The sequence below is a fragment of the Sceloporus occidentalis genome, unplaced genomic scaffold (genome assembly GCF_023333645.1).
Source record: "Sceloporus occidentalis isolate IW3139 unplaced genomic scaffold, rSceOcc1.0.p SCAF_60, whole genome shotgun sequence".
NCBI lineage: Eukaryota > Metazoa > Chordata > Lepidosauria > Squamata > Phrynosomatidae > Sceloporus > Sceloporus occidentalis.
The window spans coordinates 85,719-107,471 of record NW_028317040.1 but is presented as its reverse complement, the minus strand read 5'-3'; the positions used below and the strand labels follow the sequence as shown (position 1 = coordinate 107,471).

Below are 21,753 nucleotides of genomic sequence, written 5' to 3'. Positions count from 1 at the left end.
CAGATCATTCTGGGTCTTATTCTGTTTACATTTTTTATTGATGATCTTGCAAAGGCCATGGAAGCAAATTAATGAAAAGTATTTTGGGACTCAAAAGTAATTGTGATACACTTCTAACCGTCAACCAAAATGATATCACTAGACGTGGGACATCAGAAGAAGAAACTACTGGCCAGATGAGAGACTTTTCCTCCTATCTAGAAAGGTACAGTATCTGTATTTATTCACTGTCTTGTTCCACATAAGCATTGCGTCAGTGTACCTGCAGTGCGCCCCTGTGGCCCACAGGTGGCGACCTTGTTTCTGTTACGTGTGGGAGGAGCTCACTTTGAGGATGTGTGTGTACTTACAAGGCGTTTCTGCGATTGGGCAAACATTTTCTCTGTGGGAGGTATGATACTGCGTATGGGCGGGGCTTGATGTAAGGGCGATTGAGGCGTGTAAGCTTTGTGCCAAGGCTTTGAGGGAGGGCCTGGCGGGGAATGGGCGTGGCTATGTGTTGGAAGTCTGTGCTGTGTCCCGCGCCTCCTCTTTGCCCTGCTGTGAAGAGTTACTTGATGTGGTGTTCGCCGCCGAGCCGTGTCGGTCACTCACAGTCTCTGCACCGCTCATGGCTCTGTAGCCGGTGTTGTATTTACCAGCCAAAAGTGCTCCTGAGGGACCGTAACAGTCCCGGGGCCGGGCTGCAACTTCCTTCGTCGGTGTCTTGACCGCTCCTTAACCCGTTGCGAGCATGGCACCCCGAAGCCAGCCTGGGACGGACCCCTCCCTTTCCTTGGACACCGGCTCCACCTCTCTGACGCCGCCACCGCACTCGGGATGCGGCTGTCCGAAGGTTTGCGGTGGCTGCCGGCTCTTTTTGGCACTGTTCGCCCTGTCTCTGTCGCTGCACTTGGTGACTATCTGCTGCTATCTGGAGCTCCGCTCTGAGCTGCGGAGGGATACGGGCTCTGGCCCAGGGACAAGGGACGCTGAAGTGGGCATCAGCCAACTGAGTAGGACGGCACTTCAGCTTAGTGACATGCAGCTATCGGCGACTTCACAGGGGCGTCAGGTCAGTGCCTTATGTCCTCCCTATAATGTCAACTAAATTAAAGGCGTAATCTGGGACTGCAACTCGCATCATCCTCACTCGACAGATTAATGGGCATGATCCGAACTGTCACCCCAGCAACCTATACGTTACGCTCTTTTCTCAGTGGCACATGTCAGCTGAGCATGATGGGAGTTGCAGTCTGTGCATACGCATGCGTACCCCACTTGATAGTGTGTACATTGCGGGGATTGATGCGTCTCCTGAAGGGGTAAAGCATCCCTCTAAGGCTGGCTCCACATGACATGGTGATGATCATCTGGCACGGGAGGCAGTTCCTGTGAGTACAGGATTGTAATTGATGAATGTTCTGAGAGTTTTCTTATGTAATCGCACGCGGATTCCTCCACTTATTGACACATTCCTTTGGGTGGATTTGGCAGCGAGCTGATGTGTGCTGTTGTAGCGCTTCAGCATCCTTCTATTTGGCCCTGGAGGTGCTGTCCCGGGTGTGAGCTGCTCGTAAAGCTGTCACATTTTGGTCCCTGCTGTGAAGAAGTGCCTTAAAGCAACGGGGCAAACACCTTATGAAGGATTTTACACAAACTGCTTATTTACAGGATAAAACCGCTCTGGATACTTATCTTTCTAGATAACCGCATTTTGCTACATATTGCCCACCCATTATATATGTGTGTATATATATATATATGTGTGTGTGTGTGTGTGTATACACATACACACAAACTTCAGCTAGATCTAAGCCCTTCCTGATGTAAAACTAATACAAGCAAATATTCTGTCTGCTCAGAGGATAAATTCTGGAATCCATACATTTAGGTAATTCCTAAACAACTAAATGTTTCAGGAGTGATTTCCAGGGACTTAAAGCCTCTTGGCGTAACTCCATTAAGTTGTGGACGCAGAAGGGATAGTACTACTGCTGTTATCATGATTGACAGATAAGTAACCAGATGGCGGCGTTAAATGTGCCATGAAATGAAAAGCAGTAGCATCTCTTGTCATCTCGCTGTTCTTTTTATAGGGACGTGGTACCAACATGAAAATGTTTTGTCCCTAAGCCAATAAGTCTAGCTTTATGCACTTGTGGAATGATGGCGATTATTATTGTTTTATGCCGCTTTATATTCTACTTTATATGGATGTTTCATTTCTGGCTACTTAAATACTCTTCAGTCTTACTCAAAGGTTCTACATAGATTAACCTGATCATGCCTCTAGGCAGTGAGTTGGTGAGGTCCCAACAGTGTATTTACATTTTGTTTTCTGTCCATGAATGAATGAATACATGTTTTGTTACAACATCAGAACAACAGTGTGTATTACAAATAAAACCATTGTAGTTCTAAATCAATCAAATCAAGTAACGCATGTTGTAAGTATCTGTTTGAGGTAGGTTTTGTTTACCAATGAACCTGCACTTTCATTCATAATTAGTTTGGCTCTTCATTACAGTGGGGTTCATTAAAAATGTCATATACGTGTTGGTAAGGACATGTTCTGTACGGGTTGGTAGTACCGCTTTAACGGGACATCCTATACACCGCTGACCTCTGAGATCGCAGAGGCTTATGTGACTCTACATCCTAATTCATATACGTCCACATATAACAAACACATTGGAATTATCCCTGCCGTTTCCTAATTTATGTTTTCCAAGCTTACATCTCAAATTGTTTCAAATGTGAACCAATTATTTTTTATTATTACAAACTGAATATCCATATATAAACATGTCAACTGTTATTTAAGCAAGTATTAAATATTAACGTAAAATGAAAAATAACTTATATGTAAAGGGTTTTGGTATGCGAAAGGACCAAACGCACTACACCAGCCGTAGGACTCTATTCAAAATAATGGTAAAGAGCCAATTTATTATGGCTTTTTTAACCACAAGTATTCATTTTCAACATCCTTTTGACTAAGCTTGTCTAAACCACAGCAGGTTTACATCACAAACAGAAAACCACCTCCAAAGTGTATGGGCAGGCTGTTTGCTACCCAAATCCTTCTGTCTCTATTCTTGCCTGATGGCCTTTTTTCTTTCTTTCTAAGAAAAATCCGAGTATTCGGTGGGTCTAAGTGTATTGCATACACAAATGTGCATAAGTACATAACGCTAATACATGCCTCTGTTACACAAATGGTTATAATTAGGCGGCAGTTACGGTATTTTAAGAAGTGCATACTTCTCTCAACACCCCCTAAACAAGTGCCCCTGTCTGACCATTAAAAACAATAGTTCTGAGCGGCTTCGGGTACTGGGAATGTGGCGTGTGTTAACACTTGCTTACACTCAGTGTCACAGGGATACATTTGTTTTATTTATTTTTTTCGCTTTTGTATAATATACTTGGTTACATATTGTAAAACATTATTGTTCTATTATACCTTAGACTTTGATGTTTTATTTGTTTGTAATAGTGTGTTCATTCATCAATCATTCAATACTGTATAAAGTCTGTAAACTGATGGAGAAGATGGTGTAGATTGTAACATTTTATGATAAATTGAAGAACCTCTGTAGCTTTTTTGGGTAAAATTAGAATGGGCTAATATGCCACAAATGTTCTGTGGTTTGTATACAAATACTTAAAAAAAAAAAATGTATATATATGTTGCTGAACATAATATGGAATGTATAAAAGACACTATAGGTTGTTGGATTAATATGCTGTTTAGGAGGATCTAGTAGAAGAGGTGATGTCATGGGTTAGGGGTCACTTCAATAAGCCAGATGTGCATTAGAGGGGCCCTTTTGTTGCGTTAGCAAGAAGGAGGTTTATTTTTGAGTTCATTGCTATACCAGTTGATTGGGAACTGATATTACGTTTGACGCTTGCAAATAGGGATACAATGAAAACCTGCAGCAATCATCCGGCGCGGATTAGTATTTTGGTAGATGCAAAGTTTAACCACATTCAAATGTGTACATGTTAGGCTGATTTCTGACAAGAATTTAATATTAACATGGAATTTAACCACATTGTCATACACGTTCATAACACGAAAAGCCTATGAAGTTCTGTAGGACAGCCTAAAACCAAATTACCAGAAGTGTAGAGATAAGGAAGAATTAAAAGGTAACCCGGAAGTGTGACACAACATTATTCAGGTATTTTAAGTGAAAAAAGGAAAACCAAAAATGTTGTTCTTACTACCCATCTTCCTGCACATATTCTGTAGAGCTCTATTAAACTGACCTTCGTAGAAATGCCCTGGATGCCTTCTTGAGAACATAGTGCTGATTGCATCACACTTGATGCTGGGGACAATGTAATCGCATAAATGTCCATACGCAAGCCACATATCAATACAAAATGGGAGAATGCCCTTGTATTTGTGATAATACTTTGGCTTCATAAACGGCTCTTATCATGTCAGCTCAGCCTTGTGACGCCTCTTAATATCCGAAGTCAGTCTAGGAAAAGTTACACGCAACTACAGCAAACAATGACTGTACTGATTGCACATCCACCTGCTTTTGAAGGCTACAGATATCATCGTCTTCTTCATACTGGCTGAAGTTGATGGAGGTTCTAGCCCACAAAAGCTCATCTGTCAATTTTTTTTTTTTTTAATACAAAAAAAATGAATTTAAATAATTTGCCCTTGTCTCTGTTATTTTATATTGAAGGAGCGGCGGGGGGCACCAGTGACTTTACAACTGGGGTTATTTCCTGCATGCCTGCCAACTGATCTCATAATGGAAGCGCATTGACATGCTTGAACTTTTTTTATTGGTTACCATGGCAGCGAGCTCCATGGACCTATGGGCTAAAGGCAGCTATCAGATTTTTTTTCTTTATAGTCACAGAGCAATCAAAAGCTCCTTTTCTCTATTTAACAGAAATCACTACACTCCAGAAAACTGTTTGCTTATTATAGGGTTCAGACTCGGAGTGTAGGAGCTATCTGTGTAGCTGACACTCTAGTGGTTAACTTTTTATTTGAAGAGGAATGAGATGTGACTTATTATGTATTATTTATATAGCATCAACAATTTCTGACTTACTACATCATACAAACTTTGAACCCACCCATTACAGACAACACAATTTTCCTCCCTCACATTTTCTTAAAAAAACTAAATTAAAAAAAGTACAAAAATTATGGATGATTTTCTTTGTTTAACCTGTTTTTTAATTTCTGTCCTTTCATAGTGAATGAGTTTCAGATTTCTTAGTTCCATGTTGATGGTTTCCTATAATTAGAGAATCTCATTATCTGAGAAAGTCGGAGACCCTTCAGATGAGTCAAAAGGGAATCCTCAATATAAGCAGGGATCTTGCTGTCAGTCCTCAGGCTAATTTTGTGGCTGGAAGAGTTTGATTTGGAATGGTTATATGTGTTTTGAGCCCTGATCTTAAAGAAGCTGTCAAAGCAATGTAATAAAAACATCAGTAAAAGCACATGAAAAATGTGAGCAATTAATTAATCTATATGCCATCTGGCACCAACAACACAAAATTCACTGATACACTTGTAAAATGTAGCATTAAATATTTGTGAATAAACAATTTATATGCTGCGTATTATGTAATGATATTAATCTACATCGGAGGAGGCATTTACATACCACAGAAAAACGGACATTTTATGTGATTAAAATGTGTAAACCTGTTCTAATTGATTTTGCTCTTATAGTATAGTGCTTACTGACCATGGTGACTTATTTATAAGTCTTGTGTTTGTCTGTGCCTTTTGCAAATGATGGTGTGAGATTTACAGTTCTTTTTTACATAAGCCTATAGCTGCCTCCACCCAGGAGTGGTATGTAGAACACTGGTGCATGTGTGGAGTCACCATGCCTTGTCACCTCCTCTCTTGCTTCACGTGATCATGCTAAATGGGGAAAATTACTGGGGCATAATTCCCATTGTCCACACTGTACCCCCAAATCAGTGACTTTTGACATCTGTGGTGATGACTTGGAGACTGAGTTCTGAAGTATATCAACGTTGCAGAAAATAGTTGGGGAAATAGTTGGGGAGCATGGAAATGCACATAGGAAAAAACTTAATGCCCCAATGGGTTTGTAACAAAAACAGGAAACAAATGTTTTTATAGTAAAGCCTCAAGTTTTTCTGAGGTGCTAAACAATTGGACTGATAGATTACAAACCATTAACATTAAATAATGTGTAGTGGATTAATTAAAGGGATTGTTTTATGTCCCAGAGAGCCCTTCTAAAGAATGCATTCTTTAAAAAACTAAGATAGAAGCTCTCCAGCTGCTCTCTTCCTCCATAGTGTTTGCGAGCCACATACTGAAGTACCGTATTTGCTCGATTATAAGAGGAGGTTTTTTTGTATTGTCGGGGCAGCGGGTTGACGTCTACGCGATCCGCGTAGACAACGTCCGCTGCAGCCGGAAGGAGGTGTGGCTAGCAGCGGGGGTTGTCGGAGTCCGTCGCGGATACCTTCCCCGACTGTCAGAGATCAGAGTTCCCTGGCACCGGTGCGGGGAACTCTGATCTCTGACAGCCGGGGAAGGTATCCCCGACGGACGCAGACAAACCCCCGCTTCCAACTCCACCTCCTTCCAGCTGCAGCGGAAGCAGACGTCAACCCGCTGCCCCGGCAATACAGCAGGAAATTGGAAGCACCGGTAAGTGTGTGTGTGTGTTTGTGTGTGTTAAATGGGGGCATAGGGCATTTCTGGAATGCCTTATACCCCTATATGCCACTCTGGCACTTAGGGGGTTAAAAGGCATATTATGGGGCAGAGTGGCATATAGGGAGGTATAAGGCATTTCAGGAGGCAGAGTGGTGTTAAGGGGGCATTTAATAGAGCACTCTGCCTCCTGAAATGCCTTATACCTCCCTATATGCCACTCTGCCCCATAATATGCCTTTTAACCCCCTAATTGCCAGAATGGGATATAGGGGTATAAGGCATTTCTGGAGGCAGAGTGCTCTATACAATGCCTTTTAACTCCCTTAATGCCACTCTGCCTCCTGGAATGCCTTTTACCTCCCTATATGCCACTCTGCCCCATAATATGCATTTTAACCCCCTAAATGCCAGAATGGGATATAGGGGTATAAGGCATTTCTGGAGGCAGAGTGGCACATAGGGGTCAAAAGGCATACCCTGGGGCACGGTAGCATATAGAGGGTTAAAAGGCATATCATGGGCCACAGTGCCATATTGGTGTGGCAAGCCTGGGGGCAGATGTGCGTAACTGGGGGACAGGTTGGAAAATACAAGGAAATAAAAACAAAAAAAATATTTTTCTCAATTATAGCTTTTATTTAAAAAAATAGTTTACATGAATTAACATTTACTCGTAAAACTTTTTTCCTTTAGGGTCGTCTTATATTCAGGCTTTTTCTTAATATTCAGATTTTGGGGGGTCGTCTTATAATCAGGGTCGTCTTATAATCGAGCAAATACGGTATATCGAATACATGGGAGATAGCTGGGAGGCAGCCCCATTCTTATAGGCAGCTGGTCCTTTCTTGCTTCAGGACCTGGGCTACTTGTTATGCAGTAGGGTCAATGACCTGATGCACACAAGCAAGTCCACCTCTGAATGGCTCAAAAGAAACAAAGTGAAGGTTGTGGAGTGGCCTAGCCAAATTCCTGACTTGAATCTGATTTGAGATGCTGTGGCATGACCTTAAAAAGCAGTTCATCCTCAAAGCTTCCAGTGTGGCTGAATTAAAACAATTCTGCCAAGAAAAGACAATTCTGCCAAGAGGAAGGGCCAAAATTCCTCCACAGTGATGTAATGGAGTCATTGCCAGTTATCGCAAAAGCTTGATTGCAGTTGTCACCAAGGGTGGCAGAACCAGTTTTTAGGTTTAGGGGCAAATTCCTTTTTCACATGGGTGATATAGGTTTAGATTAATGCTATACCTTCTCATAGTACTGTACCTGGGTGAGGGAGCGCTCCTTGCTATGACTGCATAGTTGAGTAATGTGTATTGATGGGAGTGTGATCGAAGACTGAGTGCTTTCAGATAGCTGGACCTTTTCAATGCATCATGCCCATTCTTTAAAAACTGTTAAGGCAGATTTCGGGTCTTGCTTTTGTAAGACTGCCGCATTTACTCAATTTGTCCTCTGCGATATTACGTTTGTCATGACAGACTTTTCAGACTCATATACTATGTGACATCGGGATTTACGAACTACATGGTACCTAGGGAAATCCAGAAATAAAACTTGAAAAGTGGAATACATATGGTTATTCAAGCACTGTTTTTGTGATAAGTGTCCTGCTAGTGAACTTTTGTGTTCAAAACGCGCATGATAGAGGCTAATTCAGTGAGTGAATTTAAACATGCATCGGGGAGACATAAAACTATTCTGAATTTAAGCCAAGACCAGGGACTGATTGAGTCTTCATATCAGGAAAAAATGGGCAATGGTTCTTATCTGCTGTTTCTTTGTTGACTTGGAGATTAGGGAAAGTCTTCTTGCATTTGTTTGTTTACTCATAAAATAATGACTGTTTCTGTATCTATTCAGTTACATAATTTTCACGTTTTAATGATGAGGACTGATATCATGCGAAGCGATCATGTACATTCAATCATAATGTCTGGATATTTGACATCTGATCTCAACTTGTGGATAGTACCATGAAAAAGAAGGATTGAAAAATAACTGGCAAGATCTAAATAATTAAAACATTTTGGAATGAGTCACCAAAGCATTTTATTTTTCTTGTAATTTCTAGTCTCAGTGGCTTTTCTTTTGTTCCATCCAAACTTTTTGGAGTGTTTCTCTTTTAACTCTATGGTTTATAATTAAGATTGCCTTTTTTCTACCCCTGTTCTTGGTTCTATTGGGTTATAATTCTAAGGCTGACCCCTGCACGGTATATTTTATTTTATATTAGGCACTTAGATGGCTTAGAGTGCATTCAATGCCACAATGTGTATGTAGCTGCTTGTTTTAATTGACTGTGGTGCCTGCTGTCTGTCGCATTCTGCCTGTGGATTTTAATGGATACAAAACTAAGGCTTTCATTAAGAATGATCAGAATTGTAAAACCCTTGTGGGTTAGGAATTTTCTTCTTCCTTTTAATAGCCTATTATGATATGTAGAAATGAATACAGAAATTTCAGCCGCAGTCACAAGACTGTGTTGAAAGTGCATTATTAACCCCTTAAGGAGTGGACGTGTTTTTTTTTTAGTTTTTGTATCCTTTGGGAACAAGGCTGTTTTAACGCTTTTGTGGTGCTCGTGTTTAGCTGTAATTTTCTCCTCTCCCATTTAGCGTACCCACACAAGTTGTTTTATTTTTTTTTCAGGACAAGAGGGGCTTTCTTCAGATACCATTTGTTGATCATATTATCTAATTTGTAATCCATTGCCCTTTTTGGTGTAGCTGCATATTAATACCTAAATTGAATTTGTTGAACACTGGTTATATTCCATAAAATGTAATGTCACAGGATATCAGATGTTCCTGTTTCTAAAAGAACGTGGTTCCTAAATCCACCCAGTGAGGGCTCTATGCCGTGATGCTGTTCTACTAGACTGCCCACTGTCCCTTTATTCTGCATGCTAATTTCGCTTATCTGTATCATTATGCTAGCCTGCTAGTGATGAAAAGGTGTCAATATAAAAGTGTTTCTCATGGAATGCTTACTCAATATTTAAATCTCCATTAACATATGGATATAAACAGAGCCGGCCTTAGGCGTTGTGGCGCCCTGTGCGGACTACTCCTCTGGCGCCCCCCCCCTCTGCCCCTTCAAACTACTCCCCCTCTCTACCCCTTCAAACTACCTCTGCCCCTTCAAACTACACCCCCCCTGTCCCTTCAAACTACACCCCCCCTCTGTCCCTTCAAACTACACCCCCCCGCCACTTCAAACTACACCCCCCCTTCAAACTACTCCCCCCCCTTTCCCCCTTCAAACTACCCCCCCCCCCACACTTACCTTGTTGCCGGAGTCCTGCGGTGAGAGCGGGAGGCATCCGTCTTCTCGCTCTGCCGGCATTTCATGTTGAGCGCCGGCACAGTGACGGAGTCACGGAGAGTAAGGGGCGCCGAGCGGTTGCTGAGAACTTCACGAGCAACCGCTCGGAGCCCCTGACCAGGACTTGGATTAAAGCATCGTTTTTTTCTTTAAAACTTTATTTAACATGAATGATGTTAAATAAAGTTTAAAAAAAAAAAAACGATGCTTTAATCTAAGTCCCGGTCAGGCGCCCCTGCAACCATGGCGCCCTGTGCGGTCGCACAGGTCGCACACCCCTAAGGCCGGCCCTGGATATAAAGGTGTTTAGACTACTTGCATGTTCCTCAGTGAACAATGGGATTATCACAAGCCTTTAGAGCAAAGTGTTCATTTAGTTTAAAGAGTAAAAATAGGCATGTGTCAGGATCCCTGCCCAAGACCCCAATGGAGCCACTCACCTGAGTACTGCCGGGTCCAGCTCCGATTCCTCTGCTCCCTCCTCCGCTGCCTCCCGCATGGTTGTTCCCGCGCTCTCGCTTAGCTTTATTTGAGCCTTATGGAGATGACGGGGAACGCGCTTCGGTGGCGTCATGCACAGGGGGCGGGGCTTCCACAAGCGACAAGTTTAAAAATCGAGTGTTACTCGGTGCTCAGTTATTGTGCCGTATTGAGCTCCTCACTGCTTGCAGTCTTGTTTTCTATTTTGTTCCCTGTGAACCTGACCCTGACTATTCTTACTGGACTTTGCTGATATCCAAGAACCTGACCCTGGCTATGCTTATATGTTTTGCTGCATTCCATGACTCTGACCCTGGCTATCCTTTTTTGACCTCACTGTATTGTGCTTCTGGACTCCTCCTCATTAACCCCGACAGTATGACATCCTAGCCTGCAGCATCGATAGCCCTCACATTATGCCAAGTATATTAATACCCTTGCAAATTGTATCCATCATGTGCTACAGGTAGATCATAGATCCACATGTGTGCCCAGGTGGTGACTCAGTTTCCTGCTTGGTGCACTAGAAAGCTTGTTTCCCATGTCCCAAAAACTCTCTGCCTAATAATAATTTGTATCATAAATAATTTGTAATGCAAAATGAAAGCTTTTGTATTTTGCAACATAAGATACAAGGCTTTAGACTTTGTCTCTGTATGATTCTATCAATATAAATAAAAGCAATAACTACATTGTGTCTGTATATGTGTTTTACGTGATGTTTAGCAACTTGGGAGAAGCCTTGTTATCTATTTAAACATGATAAAGGAAGTGGTTTGAAATACATATAACTATACAGTTGTGCTTCAAAGTTTGCATACCCTGTCAAACAGTCTTTCATTTAAGGCTTGTGATCATATGATACCATTTATCGCATAGTAGTATGTCTCCTTCTTTTAAAATCATAATAACAGATTTCACCCAAATGTTCCTAATGAAGTTTACATACTGTAACGGGTTCGCCAAGAGAGCTGTAGTAACTCCGAGAGATCATCCAGATCTATCCTCCTGTTCTCCTCGGAATCACTTCCAGCACCAGCCATCATGCACATGTTGGAACCCTGCCATGTGTACCCAATAAGTAGACACAACTACCTTGAATTGAGTACAGCAAGAATGAACATTTTATTATTGTAAAACATAGCCTCATATATCCACAGAATTGTATTAACATAGATAACCAGATACATGTATTCAACCCAACCTTTAATCCCATGGCAGCAATCCTATTGATGGGATTAGTTAAACAATGGCGTTCCTACCTGTGCTATCTTTGTTTGACAGCCAGGCTGGGGCCATCTCTGACTACCTTGTGGCTCTGCATGACAGGTCATTCTGTCACATATCTCCCCTCTAAAAAGAAAACTGAATTGGGGCCAGACCCAACCTGTCTGCAACCAGTTCAGTCGGAGAGAACAGCTCCGTTTCTCCTAGAGTTGTGGATGCAGTAGTCATCTGTCAGGACCCCAGTGGAACTCACCTTGGTTCATGCAGTTCATGGGTCTCTGCTGTCACATTGTTCAATTGTTCTATGGTGTTTCCTGGAACATGGTAGCGTCCCTTTAAGTTCAGTTCTGTCACAAATGGAGACTGTTATGGCAGTTTACCATGGAGACATATCCTGTAGATACATCTGGTTTTTAACTCCTTCATAAGGTTCTAATGATGTCCTTTTTAAGCTTTTTCTAAGCACACTTGTATAGAGAGTATGAATGAGAATTGGAATAGATTACCATGCTGTAAAGTACAGTTATGAAATGCATAGTTACTGGTAAGACGAAGCATTCAAATTTCACATTGTAGATGTAATTCATGCTATTTGATTAACCATCACCATTCAAAATGCTTGGCACGTTCATGGAATTGCCTCCCAGCTGAGGTGTTTGGATTCTTCTTTAATTTATGCATTTGTGCTTTGGTTCTATATAGCAATCAAAGTACGATGAGCAAGAAAACCTTTAGCAGCTGAATACTTAACACCTGAGATATGGCAAATACTAATTTCAGTTTGTTTTGTTTTAATTTTCTAGATATATATGGAAAAGGAGGTTAAGAACATATATTTTTTGTTGTATGCATTGCATATTTTAATATACATATATCAAAACATATGTATTATAGAAAGATGTTTTGTCATTTGTAGACCAACTACTTAAAATATTCCAACACGTTTACAAATGTTAGAAATTGTTTAAATACGACATGCATGTTTTTATAAAGCCATGTTTGTGTATCGGTGAACTTTTCTTTCAGTTTGCTATTGTTCGGGTTTCTCGAACGTAGATATTACTCTTTCTTGTTGATGTTTCCATTGTTCACCGGGGAATAGTCATTGACCTAATTGTTAGTGTGTAATGGAAGGTGGAGATTAAGGTTGCGTGATGCTCTACAGTTGCTTTAACAATGCACGTTCTTGCGCTACAATGTTTGTGCCATTGATTTGGATTTAAAGGGACACTGGAGTCATGAAATGCACTTTAACGCATTTTTGTGTAGTCTGTTATGCAAATGTATTGGAGGAATTCTGAAGAAATGCTTTTGCCTCTTTCCACGCACTCCAGCGTGATGCCCTGCGGGAGAGGCATATGACTGTGTCTCCCTGCAGTCAGATGGAGCGCTAGCTCTGCTGACCACCGTGCGCAGAGTCTTCCTATTGATTTCCATGGGCGCACTTACCTGCCACTGATTGGAAGTACTATACTGACACTGATTAACAGCTGAAACAGCCCGCGAGCGGCCAAATTTGATCATCAAGCAAGGATGTTTTATTGCAGCGTTGCTGAAAATTCTTTGTCAGGTAAGTGTCTTATTTTCAGTGTCCCTTGTAAAGGGACATTGCACCTGTCGGTGAGTGGGATATCTTAGGCAGCAAGTGAACATTTTGTGCTTGAAGTTTATGTATTAGAAGCAGGAAAAAACGGGCAAACAAGGATCTGAGCGACTTTGACAAAAGTCAGAGCATCTCCAAGAACTGCAGCTCTTGTGGAGTGTTCTTGGTCTCCTAGTGGTCAGTACCAAGGATGTAGGGAAGGGAAAGCTGTAAACCAGTGATAGGGTCATGGGCCTTATTGATGCACCTTGGGACGAAGGCTGGCCCGTGTGATTAAATCCAACAGACCAGCCACTGTAGCTCATTTTGCTTAAAAATTTAATACTGGTTCTGAAAGAAGGTGCCAGAAAACACGGTGCATCCGTTGTGTATGGGGCTGCGTAGCTGCAGACCTGCCAGGCTGTCCGTGTGGACTGTCCACTGCCGATAGCGCCTACAATGGGCACGTGAGCATAAGAACTGGACCACGGAGCAATTGAAGAAGGTAGACTAGTCTAATGAATCACGTTTTCTTTTACATCGGTGGATGGCTGGGTGTGTGTGCGGCCCTTACCTGGAGAACACATGGCACCAGGATGCTTCTATACCACCTCGCAACTTACAGGACTCAAAGGATCTGCTGCTAACATCTTGCTGCCAGATACCACAGCACACCTTCAGAGGTCTAGTGGATTCCATGCCTCGATGGGCTGTTTTGGCGGCAAAAAGGGGTCCTACGCAATATTAGGCAGGTGGTGATAATGTTGTGGCTGATCGGTGTATGTAGACCTTTATAAAGTTATAATACTGTTAACCGCCACATGTCTCAAAAGAAGAGGTTTTATTAGTTATGCTTTGCTGAAAATAATTTTCTATGCAATTACACTTTTTTTTTTTTTTTCCTCAAACACCTTTTTTAGGGTAAATCAATATTTATTGAGATTTTCTAAGGAATCAGGGGTACAGAAAGGAAAAATCAGGGAAGGGAAAGGAAAACAAGGGAACACAGGCAGCAATACATTATGCCAAAGGTTACAGCAGGTAGCATACATGCGCATAATAACCCATGACGCCCACAAGTGTGGGAAATACATTTGAGGCATCCCAAAGAAGCATAGACATGAGGGCGTGGTCCAGACGAGCGGCAGATAATAGCAGTACAGTAAGGGAGAAATCCCAAACCCATACACAGACCTCACAGCCCAGGAGCAGACCACCGGGAGGGGTACGGCATATAATGCACAAAAAGCAGGACATACGAAGGCAAAAGTGGGGCATAACATGGAGGTGCGTGGTTCCCAGAAGGAGAGGGGGAAGGGAACACAGGCAGCAATACAACATGCCAGAGGTTACAGTAGGTAGCATACATGCGCATAATAACCCATGACGCCCACAAGTGTGGGAAATACAGATACACGTGGGTGCGACCCCCACGAGCAGCAGAGAATAGCAGTACAGTAAGGGAGGAATGCCAAACCCATACATAGACCTCACAGCTCAGGAGCAGACCACTCGAAATGGTACGGCATACAATGCACATAAAGTAGGACATACGGTTGCAAAAACGGGGCATAACATGGAGGTGCGTGGTTCCCAGAAGGAGAGGGGGAAGGGAAAAGAAGGAGGAGGAGGAGGGGAAAAGAGGAAGGACGGGAAGGGAAAAGAGGGAAGAAGAAAAAAAAAAAAAGGGGGGGGGAGGCCCAGTTAGGAGCTGGCGAGTTCACACGGGGGGAGAATCAAATAAGGAGTTGACCGGAGAATCAGAAAGGAGCCGCATCCAATAGAACCAAGTGCGCAGGTGTTTATCTACTGCACCCGAGGCGGAGCACACCAGCTCATCAAGGGTTCGCGTCCTCTCAACACGCTGAAACCACTCCTGTATCGTAGGGGGGGCAGAATCTCCCCAGTGCAAGGGGATCAGGGCCTTCGCTGCAGTCACTAAGTGGCGGATCACAGAGGCTTTATACCAAGAAATCGGGTAGGACATGTGATGAAGGAGCAAAAACTCCGGGGTAAAGGGAATCGTGTCGTCCGATAGAGTCTGCAAGTACGAGTGCACAGTCGTCCAGAAAGGGCGTAGAACAGGGCAGTCCCACCAGAGGTGGAGGATGGTACAAGGCGAAAAGCCACACCGCCAACACGCGTCCGACATAGCAGGATTGTAGCGTGCAGTAGATCGATACCACTGAGCAAGCAGTTTGTAGCACATTTCCTGGTCCCTATTACTGATGGAGCAGCGGTGCGTAAGAATACACATCTTCTCCCACTGACCCTCCGAGAAAACAACGTGCAGAGACGACTCCCACTTGCCCATAAAGGGGGGAGGAGTGGGATGTAAGACTGTCAGGAGGAGACCGTAGAGAAGGGAGACGCCATGTGCAGGGAGCGAGGCAGTAACGCAGAAGCGCTCAAACGTGGTAAGGTCCCTGAGGACATGATGGGGCCGACTCAAGGACCGAAAAAAGTGAAGAAGCTGCGAATAGCGGAACCGGGCCAAGAGGGTCGGAGGACCAGGGGCCACCAGGTCCCCCAAAGGCGCAAGACCAGTACGAGACAGGTAGGCACGTATACCAGAGCCCCGCACCGCAACGGCCGCGGGAAAAAGGTCAACACCCATACCAGGCGGGAAATCCGGATTATCCCGCACTGGGGTGAGCGGCGAAGGGATGGTAGACAGCGTAGTGCTTCGCAGCAAGGAGTGCCAGATACGAAGCGTCGCCCTGAGAAACGGATGATGTGAAGCCCGCCCGTTAGCTGCGTGAATCGCCAGCCAGGGCAGGGACCGGGCAGGGAAGCCCAAAAGAGCCTCCTCCACTCCAATCCACAACTTCTGAGGCGGGCGATGCACCCACTCCAAGACTCGAAGAAGGTGGCAGGCTCTATAATAAGTGCGAGGGCAGGGGAGCGCGAGGCCCCCTCTCGACTTGGGGAGGATCAACGTACTAAAGCTAACGCGAGGGGAACGGCGGCCCCACACGAATCCAAGAAAAGCAGAGCGGACAGCAGCAAAGAACGAAAGAGGGATATGTATGGGGAGGGTTTGAAACAAGTATAGGAGTCGGGGCATAACAGTCATTTTCAAGGTATTAACACGCCCAAGCCAAGAGATCGCAAGCCCAGACCACCGTCGCAGATCAGATCTCAGAGACGCCAGCAGGGGTAGGAAATTGAGAGCATAAAGCTGAGTGAGGTCAGCAGACAACCAGATTCCCAGGTAGCGCAACTTCGAGGCACACCACTTGAAAGGAAAAACAGCACTCAAAGCACTACAATCCCGTGGAGACAAGTTGACATTAAGGATCTCCGACTTGGACATGTTTATCTTAAAGTGGGAGAGTGCGCCATACAACTGAAGCTCCCGCAATATAGAAGGAAGAGAAATCCGAGGCTGAGAGACCGTAAAAAGGAGATTGTCCGCGTATCCCAACAGCTTATGAGAGGTATCAGGGTTCAACCGTATCGCTTGCAGCAAAGGCTCCAGGGAGAGCACAAATAACATCGGCGAGAGAGGGCAACCCTGGCGGGTCCCATTGCGGATAGGAAAGGCGTCAGAAAGAGAACCGTTGATGCGGAGACGCGCGTGTAGAGGGAGCCGACCCAAGCGAGGAACCCCGGACCAAAACCCATACGGCGGAGAGTAGCCAGTAGAAATGACCAGTCAACTCTATCAAAAGCCTTCTCCGCATCAGTCGAGAGAAAGACCGTAGGCGTAGAGGTGACTCGCGCATAGTGCAATAAATTAAGAGCACGAATGGTGCTGTCCCGGGCCTCCCGGCCCGGCACGAAACCGGTCTGGTCCGTATGGACCAGAGTGGGCAGCAACGGTTTTAGGCGCGTAGCGAGGATCTTCGCAAACAGCTTCAGATCGGAGTTGAGGAGCGAAATGGGGCGGTAGCTGCCACACTGCTCCGGATCTTTACCCTCTTTAGGGATAAGGGAGATGGAAGCCGACAAAGTATGCGCGTGAATCTGGCCGCCCTCCAGGATGGAGTTGAAGGCCGAAACAAAAAAAGGGCCAAGTGTGTCCCGAAATCGAGAATAATACCGCAAAGGCAAACCATCAGGCCCCGGGCACTTCCCCGTTTTAGAGGAGTTCACAGCGTGAACAAACTCAGGCAGAGAGATAGGAGCATCCAGCGCCTCCGCAGCGGCCGCGGGGATGCCCGTATGGATGGTACGGTCCAAATAGTCCTTCAACCCCGAATGGCCGCCGGACGGGGAGGGGTCGCCATCCAAAGACGGGAGATTATAAAGGCCCGTGTAGTAATCAAGGAAACTCCTCGAGATATCAGAGTGGAGGAGGTGGAGACGGCCAGTAGCCGAACGAACTCTAGGGATATAGGTGAGGCGGCGGGAGCCACGGAGGGCACGAGCTAAATACTTACCAGGCTTGTCCCCGTGTTCGCGGAACAGCGCTTTGTTCCGTAAGTAAGAGCAGTGATGTTTATCGTTAAGGATCGTGGCCAGCTTCCCACGAAGAAGCGTGAGTTGCTGCAAGACGTCCCCGGACAGAGAGGCCTTATGGGCCTGTTCTAGCACCGCGATGCGCGCACATAAGGAGCTGATCTCCCCCCCCCGCCGCCTTCTTTCGCTGGGAGCAGAGCCGGATGTAGTGACCCCTGATCACACTTTTATGGGCTTCCCAGACTGTAAGCGCTGGGACCTCGGGGGACGCATTTTCATCAAAGTAAAGGGATAAAGCTTGAGCGGTCTCGGCGCCCACCACCTCATCGGAAAGGATTGCGTCATTCAAACGCCAGGAGCGCTCCATAGGGCGAGTCAGAGGCGAGGACAGGGATAACATCACAGGGGCATGGTCGGACCACGTCGTCAGTCCAATATCAGCCCGGCGCAGAAGATCAGCATGGTGATAGGGGACGAAGAAGTAGTCAATACGGGAATAGGAGTTGTGGGGGGTGGAGAAGAAAGTGTAGTCCCTATCAGAAGGGTGAAGAGCCCTCCAACAGTCAACAAGGCGGTACGCGGAAAGCTGAGAGAGAAGGGAGCGCAGGACACGGCGAGGGACACGGGAGTGGCCAGAGGAGGTGTCCACAGAGGGGTGTAGAGCCACATTAAAGTCACCTCCCAACACCAGCACCCCTTCCGCAAAGTCCCGCAGCCAAGCTAGGATCTGTCTCAGAGCCACATGTTGACTCCGGTTAGGGAGGTAAAGGTTGGCGAAAGTATAGGTCTGTGACGCCAGAGTCCCCTTGACAAACAGATAACGCCCGCCCGGATCAGCACAAACACCCAATTCCTGAAAGGGGAGAGATTTAGAGAGAAGGATAGCAACTCCTTTCGACTTCGCGGCAGGGTTAGAGCTAAAGAAACCAGTAGGGTAGAACCGGTCAGAAAGCTTAGGGGCTCGACTTTTGCAGAAGTGCGTTTCCTGAATAAAGGCTATATCCACCTTTTCCCTACGTAAATCGCGTAGCAGGTGGGAACGTTTCTCCGGGATATTAAGACCCCGAGCGTTAATAGAGAGAAGTGTGAGAGCCTGCATCGCAGCAGTGGGGACAGTATACTGGGGAGGGGGAGAGAGAGAAAAAAAAAAAAAAAAAAAAAGGGGGGAAGGGGGGTTAGCAGAGAGAGAGGAAGGAGAGGAAAGGGAGGGAGGAGAAAAAAGGGGGGGGAGATGGAAGGACCAGGAGCCCCAGGTAGGGGACTGAAACACACCCAACGCCTGCCGAGACGGCAAAAAAGGAACCACCCCCAAAAGAGGGAAGGTGGGGCCGAGTCGGCAAAAAAAAGGCGATACGTGCGGGGAGGTGAACAACCAAACAAGGAAGAGAGACCCTTCCCGCCGCCACACGCGAACATATGCGTGCGGAAAGGAAACCTGAGCGGAACGAAACACAAAATAACCTGAGAATACAGAACAGCATAGGCATAAGTGAAAAAACATCCATGGGTACAGTCACAATGTACATAAAACAGACCACCGAGTGGTGGAACAGCACACAGAAGCTCCCATGAAGCAGTGGGAGACGCGCGAGTGCATCATGCAGAGCACCGGGAGAGAGGGCGCAAGTAGGTACCGCAAGGCGCCAGGGCCTCAATATGCGTATAGAAACAAATGTGTGTGTGCGTGAGAGCAGGCAGCCCCGTGAAGGAACGGGCCACCCTGTAAGCGCATGGCAACCTGCGCCGAGGAGCATGCGCGGAAAAGAGAGTATATGTATATAAGAAAAGAAAAACAAAAAAAAACCAAAAAAAAAAAAACCTCGTGTGTACAGACAAGTGTGTGCGCATGGGAGCTGGCAGCCAGACCGCGCCAAGGCGCTGGCACGCGAGGGCAATCAAGAAAGATACAGCTAAACCTCTCCAGAGCATGAGCCCCTCCGGTAACATACAATAGAGGGTGTTAATACCAATCTTCCTTTCCTTTTGAGCTAAAATGTCGCAAAACACAGCATGAATGAAAAATAAATTTAGAGTCATAAGAAAGAATATAGCACCACAGACACTGATTCCGCCTCAATATAAGCAAACCAAACAAGATGGAGGTACCATCAAACCAGATCACTCGGGGTTCAGTCACCAACAACTAGGTGGCCAAGGGAACATCCCAAAGCATGTGTGGTAATCTGTCAAAATTTGCAAAGTGGTGAAACAGACAACAAGACAGTAACTGGCTATGGTATCTTGCATGCCCAGACCGTTGTGACGTCAATTGAAGCAACAAATTGAGCCCCAAAGGTGAACCTCGTTATGTAAAGCCAGAAGTTTGTACTCGGTGTTGCACAATCATATACAGCAACAGGTGTAAGAAAGTTAGCGAAGCCTGTCGAATAGGAGGCAACCAGTGGTGTCGTTCTACAGCATGGGATATTTCCCGTAGAGAAGCACTCGTGCCTGCTTAAGAGCTCCTGTCCGTAGCAAAGCTTTTACCCCGTGTCCAGTTGGACTCAAATAAACCCATTAAAGGGGACAGGTTCAGAGTGTCATAGGGGGTGTGGCACAGAGCACCTAAAAAAAAACAAAAAAAAAAAACAAACCACAACAACATTGTCCTATACCCAGCATGGAAGCAACATATGAGGCAGGAACGTACATGATTATTCCTCAGCAGACCGTGCCCGCGAGGAAGGCAACGCTCCCGGGATCGCAGCGGAGTCCAGCGGGGTTCCCCTAGGACGAGGGCGCGGGGTCCCACGCGGGCGGGAGGATAGCGAAGACCCGCCATCAGGCTCGAGGCCCAGGAAAGTCCAGTCGGGGACGTGCAGGGTAGACAGTCCAAGCGCGTGCAGAACATCAGGGAGCTCATGATAATACCGAAGCGCAAGGGAGGCGTTGGCATGGCGGATCACCAGGGCAAAGGGGTGCCCCCACCGGTAGGGGATACGCAGACGCTGCAGCTCAGATGTCAATGGCCGTAGGGCCCGCCGCACCTGGAGGGTGAGGTCGGAGACATCATGGTAGAACGTGATCTGATGCCCCTGCCAAGGCCACGAGCCCACCTCTCTAGCACGCACCATAACAGATTCCTTGAGGGCATAGTCCGTGAAGTGGCAGACTATGTCTCTCGGAGGGCCGGACGGGTTACCTCTGGGCCGCAGGGCCCGATGAACACGATCCAGAGCCCCAGCAGCATCAAACGGGCGTCCCAGAAGGCCGGAGATTAGGGATGACAGCAGCACAGGCAGGTCCTCAAAGGCATCAGACTCAGGAACACCCCGGATCCGAATATTATGACGGCGACCTCTGTTATCCAGGTCCTCAACCCGACGACGAAGAATGCCCAGGTACCGGAGAAACTGGTGAGTATCCTGCTGAGTCCGGCGGGTAGCCTCGTGTTGAGTCGACGAGGCGGCTTCCAGAGCAACCACCCTGCTCTCCAGGGAAGTTAAGTCTGTCCGCAACGCGGAAACCTCGTCCCTCACCACCTGCTTAAGTTCGAGAATCAGCGTCGAAAAGTCCGTACGCCAGGGAGCGGAGGAGAACAGTTGACGGACCTCAGGCGTAACAGGTAGAGGAGGAGGGGGTGGTGCAGTGGCGCCATCCTCAAAGGAAGACGAGCTGGCCGGAGACCGGGCCTCTTGGTCCCCAGAGGCCTGCGTGGCCAGATCGGCCGGGGTGCGGAAAAACTCCCGCAGGGAAGCCGAAGTCGAGCGGGAGCGGGCACCCGGGGTAGAAGGATCCGCGGGCTGCTTCCTATTGCGTCCCATGGTGAGAACAGAGACGAGTAAAGGCAGGTTTCAGGCTGAAAAAGGGCGAGTAGCGGCGGAGCTGGGAGACTATGCGGCCATCTTCCTCGGCGGCTAGACACGCCCCCCCAAACACCTTTTTTAAACGTCTTTTTGTTGAGATTGTATTTGTGTAGGTCTTCTGGTATGTTTTTAAAGAGGAGGCTGTATTCTCACGCCAGTTCACTGAACAAGACCAAAATTGTAGAAAACAGTAATGTGGCCTCCTGCTATTACTTATAGCTTTTCAGTGTCTGTAATTCTTTTTTCATAAAACT

The 21,753-nt window shown here is 46.0% G+C and overlaps 1 protein-coding gene across 1 annotated transcript in view; it reads left to right on the top strand.

Annotated features, from left to right (window-relative positions):
• Window positions 1–733: 733 nt before the first annotated feature.
• Window positions 734–21,753, top strand: part of LOC149287446 (ectodysplasin-A-like) — a 72,293-nt gene continuing 51,273 nt past the window's right edge. Inside the window, exons 1-3 of the mRNA XM_089492813.1 lie at window positions 734–980; window positions 13,695–13,716; window positions 15,866–15,911. Coding sequence (XP_089348939.1) covers window positions 734–980; window positions 13,695–13,716; window positions 15,866–15,911 — 315 coding nt within the window. The remainder of the gene's footprint in view (window positions 981–13,694; window positions 13,717–15,865; window positions 15,912–21,753) is intronic.